The sequence below is a fragment of the Narcine bancroftii genome, chromosome 3 (assembly GCF_036971445.1).
Source record: "Narcine bancroftii isolate sNarBan1 chromosome 3, sNarBan1.hap1, whole genome shotgun sequence".
Taxonomy (NCBI): Eukaryota; Metazoa; Chordata; class Chondrichthyes; order Torpediniformes; family Narcinidae; genus Narcine; species Narcine bancroftii.
In genome coordinates, this window is record NC_091471.1 from 285357412 (window position 1) to 285374101 (window position 16690).

The 16690-nt window shown below is 44.0% G+C and overlaps 1 protein-coding gene across 4 annotated transcripts in view; it reads left to right on the forward strand.

Moving 5' to 3' along the window:
- Positions 1 to 273: 273 nt before the first annotated feature.
- The window catches only part of slc35e1 (solute carrier family 35 member E1), a 302175-nt gene continuing 285758 nt past the window's right edge, over positions 274 to 16690 (forward strand). Inside the window, exon 1 of one of the 4 annotated variants that reach the window (XM_069928467.1) lies at positions 274 to 922. In XM_069928467.1, the coding sequence (XP_069784568.1) occupies positions 860 to 922 (63 nt within the window). In that variant the 5' untranslated portion in view covers positions 274 to 859. Of the gene's footprint in view, positions 923 to 2419; positions 2442 to 11562; positions 11639 to 16690 lie in introns of those variants that run through there. The other 3 variants (XM_069928468.1, XM_069928470.1, XM_069928469.1) reach the window with 3 other exon arrangements.

Genomic DNA, 16690 nt, shown 5'->3' on the forward strand with positions numbered 1-16690 from the left:
GTTTATTGGTTTGAGTCAGTTTTATTTTGAACGGCCAATAAGTGGAAATTTCTATACTCTGATAATAAACCTGAGAAGATTGTTGCTGAATATTGTGGTTGAGCTGAACCAGACAGTCGATCACGTTACCACGAAGAGCTGAAAGGCTTGCTCAGGCGCCTCTCTCGCTGTGGCCGCGCCACGTCCCAGGCGACAACCACCTCTGAGGCCCTCGTCGCCATGGTAACGGAGCTCCCGTTCCCGCACCGCACGCTGGCCGGTGTTTGGGAGGCCCACAACTCGACGCGTGCGCGTTCAAGCCCATGCCGATGATGCGACGTCCGCCCGCTCCACCGCGTGGCGTGATCCCGCCCCCTGGGAGCGCGCGCGCACCTCCTAATTCCCTCCCCTCCCCAAACGCACGCCCACCCAGAGCCATGATTTCGTTTTCCGCGCGCGCGCGCCACTGGTGATGCTCTCGCGCGTAGATTGTGACGCCTTTAAGACGGAGTACTGGATTCCCATGGTGCAACGCACGGCTTCAGTCAGACTCGGTTCAGTGTTCGCCCTGCTCTGCTCGGGCCGATACTGGTCGTGTGGTGCAGCTTCGCTTCAGGCAGTGAGACACAGCCGGATCAAGTGAGGCGCACTTTGGATGCACGGAGCCAGTCGGCTGTGTCGCGACGGAATATGACGGTTCCGACCGGCCTTGCTGCAGCCGCATCTCTTCGCAGATACTTCCTCAGACTCTACGCCTCTTGCTAGCGGGCCTCCCTCCCCCCAACTCCCCGTCCCTTTCCTTTCCCTCTTCCCCCCCCCCCCCACCTACTCCTCCCCCATCCCCTCCACCGCCACGCCGCCGCCGCCTCACCGCCGCCAAATGACACCCACCCCGCAGCAGATCAAGGACCAGCTGCTCCAGGCCATAGACAAGGATGCCAATGTAAGAACCAGACCGTGTGTTTACAGGCAGGCCCCGGGATCGGGGCCCTTGCGATCCCGGCTCTTGAGTGTGAGAGTGTGAAAGAGCGGAGCGAATGCGGCCTAGCGGGCAGGCCTTAACTCTCAGACCCATGATAATCCCAGGGCTGATTAGGACCAGTGTGGTAGGAAATTTCCCGAGATCTGTGGCTTTTGCAGAGTACTCCTGAAGCTATGAGCAACAGAATTCTCGTCCTCGGCAGCTTCCAACATCATGAGGATTTATAACACTCTTTGATCACAATTTTTCCACCAATCACACACAGAATGAATTTTCAAAAGTAGATATAAAGTTTTAACTAACTGTTAATGTTTCTAGTTATCATAATCGTGGGAAGTTTCTCATTAAAATGGTGACCAACTGTTGTGCTCCTTACTGCCATCTTTTTCAAGTTGGCTGCAGTCCTCACAGAGATGGCTGGAAACACTTTTTACTTCAAGTGTGAAGTTAATTTGTGACATTTAATGCGTTAGTCAATTCGGTAAACCAAAGAACATATCATTAACATTATGAGGCGAGACGCTGTTCAATGAGATTATTTGTCCTCGAAACCTCTCACTCTCACGAATCGAAAATGGGAATTGTACTTGATCCCTGTTACAATTAATGTTCGATTTGGGGACGTTAAAATTTTAAGGACTTACTTATTTTTATGTACGGGAGAGTGGTTAAAACTGACAAACAGGAAGTAGCTGCTGGAATGATGGGTAATGAGATCCGAATAACATGAGCTATGATTAAACTTGATTCGAAAGCCCATAATTTTAGGATAATTCAAGTATAATATAAATAGCAGGCTAATCAAGTGAGGTTTTTCATTTTTTTTATTATTGGTGGAGGGCTTCTGCTCGATAGCCTAAGTTTTGATTATTTATTTGATTTGTATTTCTGAGGGTAACAACAGCAATAAATGATTAGTGTGGAATGTTTGCGTCGAAATGAGCACGTTTTCTTTTGTATTCTGAGCCATTAAAAAACCCAATAGTATTGAATTGAATGCTTAAATTTAATATTCAATGTATGTTGGAAAGTACAACTTAATGAGTTAACTCGGTAGTTTGGTTGGTGTAAGGGTTGGTATTATTTTAATAAGGCTAATAAATGGAGTACATAAACTTTTAAACTCATCTGAAAGTTTCTGCTATTTTCATCTTTCATTTTCTACAAAAGGTTGATTGAACTGGCACTAGAGGATATTCTGCAGAGAAGGGGTGATCCTCTCTACGATCTGTTTTGATGTTAGTGATATTTTTGGTTGAATGGAGCCCAGTCTGACTTTGGCACAGTTGTTATGCTTGTTCACTGGTTGGAAATCTTATTGTAGTGGCAGTCATCTTTTCCAATTTCCTAAATATTTTTCTTGATCAAATTTCATCAGGTTTTTCAAAAGAATATATCAATTTTAGAGGAAAAATTGATTGCTGGAAAAAGAAGCAACTCGGGCAGCATCTGTGGAAAGGGAAACTGAGTTAATGCTTTGGTCAGTCATGTTAATTCTGTGTATCACTTCACAGTTGCTCACTGAATTGCCAAGTGCTTTGAGTGATATTAATTTCAGATTTAATTTTTTTGTGCATTATTTAATTTCAAAATGTTTGATTTATTTTTACTTTTCAGCCCATTGGTTTTCAAATAGATTTGAGTATAAAAGTTTATGTACTCTATTTATTAGCCTTATTAAAATAATACCATGTTATTGGAAAATTGCCACCCATTAGTAAATGGTTATGTACTGGAACCATCTGATACAAATATGCTGAATGTCTGATGAACTGCTCCTACAAATCCTCTGTGACTGCTATTTAATGAATAATATTTATTTAAATATTTGTGTATACATCCTGGGGATATGTATCATTATCTGAATGTGTCCTTACAGTGTTTTGCACCAAGGACTACAGGAAACTATTTCGTCAGGTTGAACTTGTATGATCAGAAGGTAAATTAAATTGAACCTGTATATGGCAGGAGGGCCATATGTGATACTGAATCCTCAAATGGTCACTTCGCTTTCATGCTGAAAGCAATTCTGTTACTGATTTAAAAAAAATTACAATGGACAAAGCAGAATTTGTGTATTATGTCCAATGTTCCAATTATGGCACCAGCAAAAAGTAAGTTTGCCTACATTGCCTGGTCCTTGGGCTGTCAAATAAAGTTTGCCTTCTATGTGATAGATGTCTATGCAAACTGATAGATGTGGCTGTTTAATGCTACTCATGGTTTCCATTTGTTTTGAGAATGTTGTTAGAACTTAGTGACGTTGTAATACTGAAAGACATTTGAAATATGTCTGTGCCATTTTTATATAGACTGCTCGATATGTAAGAGGCAAGCACATATTTGCAATTAACATTTTGTGTGCTGCTATCTTAGATCTGATGGTATATTTTGGAATTTGTGGTCATTCTGGTCCTTTGAAGGTTTCTGTTTTCGAGGAGTGAGGATAAAAAATATCTTTATGTCATTTCTATATTTGACCCATGTCACATTTTCCTTAGAAAATGTTGGCTGCGAAACATGCAACTGGGACTTTAGTCTCCATCTTTCTTCTTGCTGTGCTTGCAGAAGTGAATTATGAACCATTCCACAGCATTGTAGATAACTCAATAACAGTAAGAGAATTGGAATGCTGAGCCAGTACTGTGCAAGTATCCCTAAATGGCACATTGTGGTTGTTTTAACTTCAGGATGTTGAGCCACCTGAGTGCACTGACTCTAGAATTTATGGTCAGATATTGAACTGTTATCTACATTTTCTTTTCAGTTTGTCTTGAAAACCTGTCTGGACCATCATCTAAGATTATGTAGTAGTAGCTGCTGTGTGTGAATTCATCCAATCTATCTTGCCTCCCTTGCTACAGCCAATTTCAAGTTCCACTGTTGGGTCTCACGCAATGAACTACCTGGATTCCTCTAGCAATTGTTAAGAACTTAAAGGAGTACAGAGAGCTACCATGAGAACACCTAACAACATTTGTATTGGTTCTAGAATCAGGTGGTCTACCTGTAAAAGCACAAAATTACAGATGTGCTGCTAACAGATCTGGACAGGGACTGCAAGAATGATTTTTGTTTTTCACAATTCCTCAGAGTGCCATTTTGCCACGGTTTTCCTTATTTGGTCTTTTTAATACATGTCACAGAATATATGTATTACTCCTGGTTCAGTGCTGTTAATGTGAACTTTTATTACTCATTTTTAAAATTGAGAAGTTATGAATTTTAAGTTTGATCTGTCTTTTAGAAGAGTTTTCATGTTGCTTGTTACATTTGAGCTTGGGAAAAGATTGAATTGTGTCCTTCAAGGTCTGAATGTGTTGTCCCATTAGTGAAGTATATTTCCGTTCAGGCAAAGCTCCACTTTGATCGTGAAGAAGAAACTATAGTGAGGAGATTGCTGAGCACTGCTTAATGTGGTTCTTGAACTTCACTTGGATGACAGGCTTGTTAAAGTACCAGGTGGTGGAGCAGCTGTTTGACTTGAACAAGGAGTACAACTTATTTTTCATGCAACATTTAAACGTTTGTGTTTCCACACCCTAGGGGAAAGTTTTGTAATCTAATAAGATGAGCTTTGCTTATTCCCTGGTTTATTGGCTCTCTTTATAGGGATCTAGAATGCTTTTAAACAATTCAAGGAAATAGCTCTTTGTAGAAATTATGGTATAATTGCATCCTATTTGTTGGTGGAGTGTGTAAATAGAAATGGGAAAAATCTAGTTTTAAATTTGTACTGCTCCACAACGGTTTCCAGTCTAAAATAAAATGTAGAACCTTCGATGTTCACTCTCCCATGCTGAATCTCTGTTGATTGTAATTAGATACTAAATGGCATCAACAAAAATAAATTTTATCCAATGGCAGTGGAACATAATTGTGGGTTCTGGGTTGCACTTAGGTTGTTTTTTTCTATTATCTAAAGGGAGAGAGGAGTGCAGAGTGGGGGTCTGTTGACAGACCTTGTATTATTTTGCACCTGTAGTTCTGAAACTGGTATAGAAGAGAATTGTTGAGTGGATGATCAAAAAGTCAATATAATTAAGCAGATTATAAAACATGACAGTTTTTCTTAGTTAATTGTTGCAAAGAAATTTAGAATTGTAATTTCTAGCTATGCTGTGAATTTAGTGAGAAATCCTTTAACTTGCTGCTGGGAGTTTTCATTAATCAACTTGAGTGGTAAAAATACTGAACTGTGTAAGTTTTGATATGGATGCCCTGCCCATAAGTAGTCAAATCTACCACTCATAATGTTTTCTTTGCATGTCAATTTGCATTTGAGAAAATAAATAATTGTAGATTGCTTGCAAGGGATCAAATCTCTCTCTGTCCTTGTAAGTGACACAGCAAAAGTTCTGAAAAATAGACAAAGGCCTGGTTTTTTTTCTGTCTCAGATGGTATTTGTGCTTTAACTTTGATCAAACTTGGAGGCACCAGAGACTGCAGATATTGGAGGATACAACCAAAAAGCCAGCTGCTGGAGGTACTTAGTGGGTTCGGCAGGATCAATGGAGGCAAAAGTATGGTTGGCATTTGGGGTTGAGGCCCTGTACTTGGATTGCTTAAGTATCGATTATCCCTTTGCTTCCACAGATGCTACCTGACCTCTTAGGTTTCTCCAGTCACTTGTTTTTCAAATTTTTAATGGTTTTATGTAATAATTGTGCACAATGAAATTCTGAATTCTATTTTAATTTTGGAAAATGTGTTACCTACTATAGAATGTAGGACAGCATAGGAACAGGCCCTTTGGCCCACTTGTCTGTGCCAAGCATGAAGCCCAAATTAAACTAAAAATCTGTTGCATTCACAGGACCACTATCCTTCGACTGTATCCCCTACATATTAATGCCTAACTGGAAACACTACTTTAGTATCTGCTTCCAGCAGTTCTCCTGGCAGCCCTTACAATGCACCTACCACTCTTCTTCATCTTACCTTAAACCATAACCTCTAATAAGTGATATTTTTACCCTGGGGGAAAAAGATTTTGACTGTCAGTGTCTCTCTTAATTTTCATAAACTTCTATCATGTCTCACTATCTCCTCTTCAAAGAAAACAACCTAAATTTGTCTGATTTTTCCCCAAAACTCATGCTTTCAAATTTAGGCAACCTCCTGGTAAATCTCTCATGTACCCATTCCAAAGCCTTCACATCTTTATTTAAAGGGAAGACCACAATAGCACACAATACTCCCAAGTGGGGCCAAATCAAAGTTTTATCAGGATGGTTTTTAAGGAAAAGATATATTGAAGCAACTGTGTCACAGTGCGAAATGAAGAACGAGAAAACGATCAGACGTTGTCAAGTCGAAGTTCAGTAAAAATTGTTTGCTCAAACAGCCACACGCAGCTTTTTTTAAACCTCACATGTTCCAAATGACATCATTGCATTGTGAAGTCATGACATCACTCGGATCCCCCCCCCAAGCCTGTTCGATTAAACCTCCGGTGAGCCGCTATGTGGACCCCGCACCCCCAGAACCGGCGATAGGAGGCTAAACCCCTTGTGCCATTATTGTCCACTGCTCTTGAGCGGCTGTCCACGCCTTCACATTGAGGGTCGTGGCGAGGGCTGATCAAGGTCGAGATGTGTGGGCTTAAGTTGGTTAATCGTAAATGTCCAGTACACAAGTTGTACGGTTGTTTCGTAGCACTCTGAAGGGGTCATTGTATGACCTCTGTAAGGGTGGCCTGTCTGTGCCTCTACCCACAAACACAAACTAGTAGTCCCAGAGTTCCTTTGGAATGAAAGGTGCCATTGTTCCATGCCTTGATGTGGGAAATGGGGTCAATTTTCTAAGCTGCTCCTGCTGTCTACCTAAGGCTTCATTCGGTGGCACCTCCTGTCAATGTGCTGCGGGCATGAACTCCCCCAGGTACAATGAGCGGGGCTCCATAAACCAACTCTGCTGATGAGGAATTGAGTTCTTCCTTGGGTGCCGTTCTTATTCCTAGGAGGATCCAGAGCAGCTCGTCTGCCCAATCAAGTCCCTGGATGTGGGCCATCAATGCAGCCTTCATGTGCCTATGGAACCACTCCACCAGGCCAATTGACTGCAGGTGGTAGGCTGTCGTGTGGTGGAGCTGCATTCCCAGCAGTTGCGATAAAATGTCCAGAGTGAGGAGGTAAACTGTGGGCCTTTGTTGGAGGCTGAAATGATTCCCAGACAGAAATAAAAACTCTGGCACGAGTCGGTTGATGAGTCTGTAATAGGAACTGCCTCTTGCCACCTAGTGAATCCGTTGATGACCATTAACAAGTACCTAGACCCTTGTGACACTGCAAGCGGGCCGACAATGTCGACCTGCACATGGTTGAATCTGCACTGCATTTTGCAGATTGGCAGTCCATGCACGACTTTGCCCAGTATGAGACCTGCTTTTTGAGTCTATGCCATACAAAAGTCGAGGATCAGGTGGACTGTCATTCTAATAGAGGGGTGGGACAGTCGAAAATCCAACGTCTCCCCAACAGGGATGATAGGGCGAGGCTGGCCTGTGGAAACGTCGCACTGGAGAATGGTACCCAAAGGCTACATCCTTGAGTTGCATGCTGAAGACAGCAGTTCTATAAGCCAGGAGTTCATCATCCTGGCGCTGAGCTTTGGCATGTAGTCTACACCTGGATAGAGGGCATGTACTGTTTGAATAAAGGAGTGGGACAGGGCATCAGCCACCACATTACATCACTCTTACTGGAGATATGTTTAATTCTGGTTGAAAACTTGGAAACGTAAGATAGGTGGTATTGCTGGCAAACTGACCAGGGTTCTGATGACTTCGCAAAGGTGAAAGTTAGTGTAAACCATGAAGTTCGTGCCTTCCAAAAAATAGCCGAAGTGTCTGACCACTAGGTACAGCGCCAGCAGTTCTCTATTGAATGCACTGTATTTTGTTTCTGGAGGTCCGAAGTGCCTACTAAAAAACGCTAGAGGCTTCCATTGTCCATTGGTGTACTGTTCCAAGACCCTGCCTACTGCCACGTCAGTCGTGTCTATCATCTAAGTGGTTGGTGCAACATTTGTGTATGGACCACCAATGTTGCCTTCGCTAGGGTGTTTTTGGTTTGCTGGAATGCTACTGTTGTCTCCTTTGTCTACTCGAGTTCTTTGGCACCTCTGGACATGAGGTTGAAGAGGGGTTTCATAATATGAGCTACGGAAGGTAGAAAGCAGCGATTAAAAATTGACCATCCCCACAAAATTTTGGAGTCTTTTGATGGTATCGGTCCTTGTGAATTTGAGGATGGCTTCCACCTTGGTATGCAATGGAATGACACCCCGGCTGCTGATCTGATGTCTCAAGAACTTGATAGAGGACTGCCTAAATTTGCATGGCAGGGTTCACAGTTAGCCCATACTCCTGTAGGCCGCAGCAGAGAAAGCGCAGATGCTGCAGGTGCTCTTTGTGGGAGTGGCTGGTGATGAGTATGTCCTCCAAGTATATGAAAAGGAAGTCTATGCCATGCCCCATTGCATCCATCGTTGCTGAAATGTTTGTGCAGCATTTTTGAGCCCAAAAGGCATTCTCAAAAATTCGAAGAGACTGAATGGTGTTATGACGACGGTCTTGGACGCATCCTACGGATTTACGCACCGTCAATTTTAGAAAATATCCTGGCCCCATGAAGATTAGCTTTAAAGTCCTGTATATGGGGCACAGGGTAGCAGACTGCAGTGGTAGCATCATTGAGACACCTGTAATCCCTTCAAGGTCTCCAGCCACCCATGGCATTGGACACCATATGTAGTGGGGAACCCCATGGGCTATCAGACCTGTGTATTATTCAGCGCTTGACGTCCTGCTTTGCGGAAACTGCCAAAATGTTTGGCCTGGAAGTCAGCCTGAAGAAAACTGAGGTCCTCCATCAGCCAGCTCCCCACCATGACTACCAGCCCCCCCACATCTCCATCGGGCACACAAAACTCAAAACGGTCAACCAGTTTACCTATCTCGGCTGCACCATTTCATCAGACGCAAGGATCGACAATGAGATAGACAACAGACTCGCCAAGGCAAATAGCGCCTTTGGAAGACTACACAAAAGAGTCTGGAAAAACAACCAACTGAAAAACCTGACAAAGATAAGCGTATACAGAGCCGTTGTCATACCCACACTCCTGTTCGGCTCCGAATCATGGGTCCTCTACCGGCACCACCTACGGCTCCTAGAACGCTTCCACCAGCGTTGTCTCCGCTCCATCCTCAACATCCATTGGAGCGCTCACACCCCTAACGTCGAGGTACTCGAGATGGCAGAGGTCGACAGCATCGAGTCCACGCTGCTGAAGATCCAGCTGCGCTGGATGGGTCACGTCTCCAGAATGGAGGACCATCGCCTTCCCAAGATCGTATTATATGGCGAGCTCTCCACTGGCCACCGTGACAGAGGTGCACCAAAGAAAAGGTACAAGGACTGCCTAAAGAAATCTCTTGGTGCCTGCCACATTGACCACCGCCAGTGGGCTGATAACGCCTCAAACCGTGCATCTTGGCGCCTCACAGTTTGGCGGGCAGCAGCCTCCTTTGAAGAAGACCGCAGAGCCCACCTCACTGACAAAAGGCAAAGGAGGAAATACCCAACACCCAACCCCAACCAACCAATTTTCCCTTGCAACCGCTGCAATCGTGTCTGCCTGTCCCGCATCGGACTTGTCAGCCACAAACGAGCCTGCAGCTGACGTGGACTTTTTACCCCCTCCATAAATCTTCGTCCGCGAAGCCAAGCCAAAGAAAAGAAATTATTCCAAGTACCTCCATTTTGTGGAACTCTTGTTTTGCAAGCCACAACTTGTCGGGCAGAAGGCATCGGGCTCAGGCGTGGATAGAAGGTCTTTGGGTGAGGATGTGGTGTGCGATGCCATGTTTGGGTGTGGCAGTGGAGAATTGGGGAGTGACAATGTCCAGAAACTTGCACAAGAAATTTGGTGAATTCATCGTTCGAGTACTCCATGGTGTCTAGGTGTGGGATGGGTAGTTTGGCTTTTCCAAAGTGGAAACTGGAACGTTGTGTTCACCAACTGACACCCTTTTAAGTCCTCCATCAGTGAATGGGCTCTGAGGAAGTTGGGACACAGCAACAAATATGAACTTCCACGTGAACTTATTGTTGCCGAATTTCAGGAGTATAGTCTATGTGCTGTTCGTACAAATCAAATTTTTATTCACCACAGTGAGGGTTGGGCTCGGGCAGTTAGAGAAGGTCCTTGGGTGAGGATGTGGTGTGTGATGTCATGTTTAGGTGTGGCAGTTGAGAACTGGGGAGTGACAATTAAGAAGCTTGGCGAATTCATTGTTCGAGTACTCCATGGCATCTAGGTATGGGATGGGTAGTTTGGCTTTTTCAAGTCGGAAAGTCTGGAACATCGTGTTCACCAACCAGTGCCCTTTTAAGTCTACCATCAGTCAGTGGGCTCTGAGGAAGTCAACACCCAGCAACGGCCAGGACACAACAGCAAGAATGAACTTCCATGTGAAATTATTGCTGCCAAATTTCAAGGGTATAGTCTGTATGCAGTACGTACGAATCGAACTATAATTCACCGCAGTAAGCGTAGACCCACACTCCTGGTACAGGTGTCAAAGACCATAGGAAGAAGGACATTAACCTCTGGACTAGTGTCAACTAGAAATTTGTGCTGGGAGAGTTCATCCCAGATGTAGAGAAGGCTGTTATGGTGGCTAGCCGCCATAGCCATTAGCAACGACTGGCCGTGATGTTTCCCTGGAAAAGTGCAAGGGGTTTGACAGTGGCAAGCTTCACAACCCCAGCATAGATGGTAAAAACACCAGGTGGTTGTAACGGAGTTGTGCTTGTCAAGGGGAACATGCTCCCTCATCACCAGTACTCACGGAGCCTGGGCCTTTGGGTGTAACGCACCACTAATTTCTGTGGGCCTTGCTGTTTCGCGCACTATAGAATAGCTGCATGGGTGGCCACTGTTCAAGGGTTATTAAAGTCCTCGTCAGCCAACATGAGGAGGATGGATGTCTTCTGGCATATGCTCTAAAAACAACTGTTTGAAGAGCAAGCAAGGCCTATGGCCATCTGCCAGTGCCAACATATCATTCATTAACTTTGAAGGAGCACGGTCCCCCAGACCATCGATATGGAGGAGCTGTGCAGCTCACTTGCACCGAGAGAATGTAAATCCAAAGGAGGGCATTTAGTGCTTCACACTTGCTGAGAGCTGGTGGATCCTGAAGGAAATTCACGACTTGACCAGCCTTGTTCTGGTTGAGGGCGCTTACCACATGATAGTACTTAGTGTCATCCACTTCTATCTTGCGAATTTGCAACTGTGCAACAGCCTGGTCGAACCAAACTTCATGTTGAGTGGTCCAAAAGATGGGCAGTTTGAGCGAAACTGCTGCACTGTCCATGTTGGGTCCAAAATCTGTTTGGACCCATAGGGGTCACCAATGTAGCGACTGAGTCGCAGTGCGAAATGAAGAGCGAGAAAATGATCAGATATAGACGAGTCGAAGTTCAGTAAAAGTCGTTCACTCACGCAGCTTTTTTGAAACCCCCCTCGTTCCAAATGACATAATTGCATTGTGACATCATGACGTCACTCAGAACCTCCCAAGCCGGTTCGTTTAAGTCTCTGATGAGTTGCTACAATATCATCAGGTTGCTGGCAGTGAGAATAAGGTCTGCCAGGTGGAGGTGAGTACTGAGAACAAGTTCTGCCATCTCTGTCGCAATTTCTCCCCGGATGAGGTCTTCAATTCTAGATTATACGAGCTGTCTTCATTCTTCAAAAATCATGCCATCCCCCTACCACCATCAACTCAAACCCTTATTCTTATCTTCTCCATTTCCTACACATCTGCCATGGTCACTGCTGCCACTAGGACAGGATACCCCTTGTTCTCGCCTACCACCTCATCAGCCTCCGCATCAAGCATTTCCTCTGAAATTTCTATCACCTACAACGTGATCCCACCACCAGACACATCTTCCCCTCTCCACCTTCAGCAGGGACTATTCCCTCCATGACTCCCTTGTCCATTCATCCCTTCTCACAAATTATCCCCTAGGTACTTAACCCTGTGACTGTAGGAAGTGCAACGCAGCACCCACGTCACTTCCGTCACCATCAATCAGGGCCCCAAACAGTCCTTCCAAGAAAAGCAGCCCCTCACTTGGGAATCTGCAAGGTCATCCAAATGTCTGTAGCAAAATCGTGCTGTTAAAACTAAACTGGGCTTTGGTGAGGAAGTGCGACTGTTGATGTGACCTTCCATGAGGTTGCTAATCGTTGGTAGTAAATTGATTGGACAGTAATTAGTGAACAGGATTTGTACTGCTTTATGTGTTTAAGGTACATGGGTGGTTTTCCACTGGTTGATGTTTCTGTTGTAAATATATCGAATCAGCAACTTGGATATGGGCGTAGATTGTTCTGGAGGTGGGATATTGTCTTTGCTGTATTCAGTGCTCTCAGCCATTTTCTTGTGTGGCCTAGAATGAATCAAATTAGGTTAAGACCCATTTCTACATTGGGGAATCTTTGGAGAGAATTGAGTGGATCATCTCTATGTGATTGTTTTGGTTGAACATGATTGCACATGTTTCAACCTTGTCGTAGCATATACATGTTGGGTGCTGCCAACATTGAAAATATTGAGGCTGCATCCATTTTGTAGCTACCAATCTTCTCAACTCACCTTTCCCCTGCTATTAATGCCTAATTCCCAGTAACCATATTGTCTCACTGTGGCGACTAATGTGGGTACTGACCCCCATTTACACCTTCGTTAATAGATTTGTCCAGAAATTAGTTTAGTTGCAGAAATATAAAACCTCTCAAACCATTAGTGGTTGTGTTCTCATCTTCATAACCCAGGATCTGCCAGAGATTCAATAATAATCCCTGCAAACTATTTATTTTGGCTTGTGGAAAGGCAATAATTTCCTGGTTCTTCAGAAAAGTTCAGGGATCTTTTAATTCTACTTGAGCAGAGCAGTTTAACAACTTTCAACAGTTCAATATCAGTTTGGCCTTCTGTACTTGGATCTCTGGAGTGAAATTTAAATCAATTCTTCAAGTGCATCCTTCCTTTTGTTCAGAGGAATCAAAGCTGAATTAAGATTGTAATCTATATGGTGGTTAGCATTCTTGAAAATTAAATGCAGTTTGTCATGTATTCTATCTATCTGCAACTTAGAGCTTAGGATGGAGTCTGTTTATTGACTACCACCCTGGTTGCCAAATGAGATGTTTAAATTACTTGCAGCAAAATGATTTGGATTAGAAATAGTACACAAAATTGGTGGAGAAACTCAGTAGGTCATCCAGCATTCATGGAAAGTATAAGGCAGTCTAAGCCCTTCAGTGATGTTGAAAATCAGGCAGATGTCACCAACAGAAGGTGTTGGGGGAGGAGTGGTGCATAAGCTGGCAGGTGATACATGGATGCAGGTGGGAGGGGGAAGAGGAAAAATGTGCTGAGAGGTGCTAGAGGGAGGGGATGCAGGGCAAAGAAAGAGAGCTGGTTTAGCAGTGACTATTTTCAGAATGTGGTGCAGATAATAAACCCATCCAGAGGATTTTGGAATTGTAGTTTGTCGCAAAATAGTAGTACAGTGAGAAGGGTTCTTCTACGAACAGACCAACAAGTCATTATCTAACATTACTTGCAGCCGTAAAGAGTATAATGTGCAGTGTAGACCAACAAGTCATTATCTAACATTACATACAGCCGTAAGGAGTATAATGTGCAGTGTAGACCAACAAGTCATTATCTAACATTACATGCAGCCGTAAGGAGTATAATGTGCAGTGCAGACCAACAAGTCATTATCTAACATTACATACAGCCGTAAGGAGTATAATGTGCAGTGTAGACCAACAAGTCATTATCTAACATTACATGCAGCCGTAAAGGGTATAATGTGCAGTGTAGACCAACAAGTCACTATCTAACATTACATGCAGCCATAAAGAGTATAATGTGCAGTGTAGACCAACCAGTCATTATCTAACATTACATGCAGCCGAAAGGAGTATAATGTGCAGTGTAGACCAACCAGTCATTATCTAACATTACATGCAGCCGTAAGGAGTATAATGTGCAGTGTAGACCAACCAGTCATTATCTAACATTACATGCAGCCGTAAGGAGTATAATGTGCAGTGTAGACCAACCAGTCATTATCTAACATTACATGCAGCCGTAAGGAGTATAATGTGCACTGTAGACCAACAAGTCATTATCTAACATTACATGCAGCCGTAAGGAGTATAATGTGCAGTGTAGACCAACAAGTCATTATCTAACATTACATGCAGCCGTAAGGAGTATAATGTGTAGTGTAGACCAACCAGTCATTATCTAACATTACATGCAGCCATAAAGAGTATAATGTGCAGTGTAGACCAACAAGTCATTATCTAACATTACATGCAGCCGTAAGGAGTATAATGTGCAGTGTAGACCAACCAGTATTATCTAACATTACATGCAGCCGTATGGAGTATAATGTGCAGTGTAGACCAACAAGTCATTATCTAACATTACATGCAGCCGTAAAGGGTATAATGTGCAGTGCACACCAACAAGTCATTATCTAACATTTTTTTTTTCTTTGGCTTGGCTTCGCGGACGAAGATTTATGGAGGGGGTAAAAAGTCCACGTCAGCTGCAGGCTCGTTTGTGGCTGACCAGTCCGATGCGGGACAGGCAGACACGATTGCAGCGGTTGCAAGGGAAAATTGGTTGGTTGGGGTTGGGTGTTGGGTTTTTCCTCCTTTGCCTTTTGTCAGTGAGGTGGGCTCTGCGGTCTTCTTCAAAGGAGGCTGCTGCCCGCCAAACTGTGAGGCGCCAAGATGCACGGTTTGAGGCGTTATCAGCCCACTGGCGGTGGTCAATGTGGCAGGCACCAAGAGATTTCTTTAGGCAGTCCTTGTACCTTTTCTTTGGTGCACCTCTGTCACGGTGGCCAGTGGAGAGCTCGCCATATAATACGATCTTGGGAAGGCGATGGTCCTCCATTCTGGAGACGTGACCCATCCAGCGCAGCTGGATCTTCAGCAGCGTGGACTCGATGCTGTCGACCTCTGCCATCTCGAGTACCTCGACGTTAGGGGTGTGAGCGCTCCAATGGATGTTGAGGATGGAGCGGAGACAACGCTGGTGGAAGCGTTCTAGGAGCCGTAGGTGGTGCCGGTAGAGGACCCATGATTCGGAGCCGAACAGGAGTGTGGGTATGACAACGGCTCTGTATACGCTTATCTTTGTGAGGTTTTTCAGTTGGTTGTTTTTCCAGACTCTTTTGTGTAGTCTTCCAAAGGCGCTATTTGCCTTGGCGAGTCTGTTGTCTATCTCATTGTCGATCCTTGCATCTGATGAAATGGTGCAGCCGAGATAGGTAAACTGGTTGACCGTTTTGAGTCTTGTGTGCCCGATGGAGATGTGGGGGGGCTGGTAGTCATGGTGGGGAGCTGGCTGATGGAGGACCTCAGTTTTCTTCAGGCTGACTTCCAGGCCAAACATTTTGGCAGTTTCCGCAAAGCAGGACGTCAAGCGCTGAAGAGCTGGCTCTGAATGGGCAACTAAAGCGGCATCATCTGCAAAGAGTAGTTCACGGACAAGTTTCTCTTGTGTCTTGGTGTGAGCTTGCAGGCGCCTCAGATTGAAGAGACTGCCGTAAAGCAGTAATGCAGCCGTAAAGAGTATAATGTGCAGTGTAGACCAATAAGTCATTATCTAACATTACATGCAGCCGTAAAGGGTATAATGTGCAGTGCACACCAACAAGTCATTATCTAACATAATATGCAGCCGTAAAGAGTATAATGTGCAGTGTAGACCAACCAGTATTATCTAACATTACATGCAGCCGTATGGAGTATAATGTGCAGTGTAGACCAACAAGTCATTATCTAACATTACATGCAGCCGTAAGGAGTATAATGTGCAGTGTAGACCAACAAGTCATTATCTAACATTACATGCAGCCGTAAGGAGTATAATGTGCAGTGTAGACCAACCAGTATTATCTAACATTACATGCAGCCGTAAGGAGTATAATGTGCAGTGTAGACCAACAAGTCATTATCTAACATTACATGCAGCCGTAAGGAGTATAATGTGCAGTGTAGACCAACCAGTCATTATCTAACATTACATGCAGCCGTAAGGAGTATAATGTGCAGTGAAGACCAACCAGTCATTATCTAACATTACATGCAGCCGTAAGGAGTATAATGTGCAGTGAAGACCAACAAGTCATTATCTAACATTGCATGCAGCCGTAAAGAGTATAATGTGCAGTGTAGTCCAACAAGTCATGATCTAACATTACATGCAGCCGTAAGGAGTATAATGTGCAGTGTAGACCAACAAGTCATTATCTAACATTACATGCAGCCGTAAGGAGTATAATGTGCAGTGCAGACCAACAAGTCATTATCTAACATTACATGCAGCCGTAAGGAGTATAATGTGCAGTGTAGACCAACAAGTCATTATCTAACATTACATGCAGCCGTAAAGGGTATAATGTGCAGTGCACACCAACAAGTCATTATCTAACATTACATGCAGCCGTAAAGGGTCTAATGTGCAGTGTAGACCAACAAGTCACTATCTAACATTACATGCAGCCGTAAGGAGTATAATGTGCAGTGAAGACCAACAAGTCATTATCTAACATTGCATGCAGCCGTAAGGAGTATAATGTGCAGTGTAGACCAACAAGTCATTATCTAAC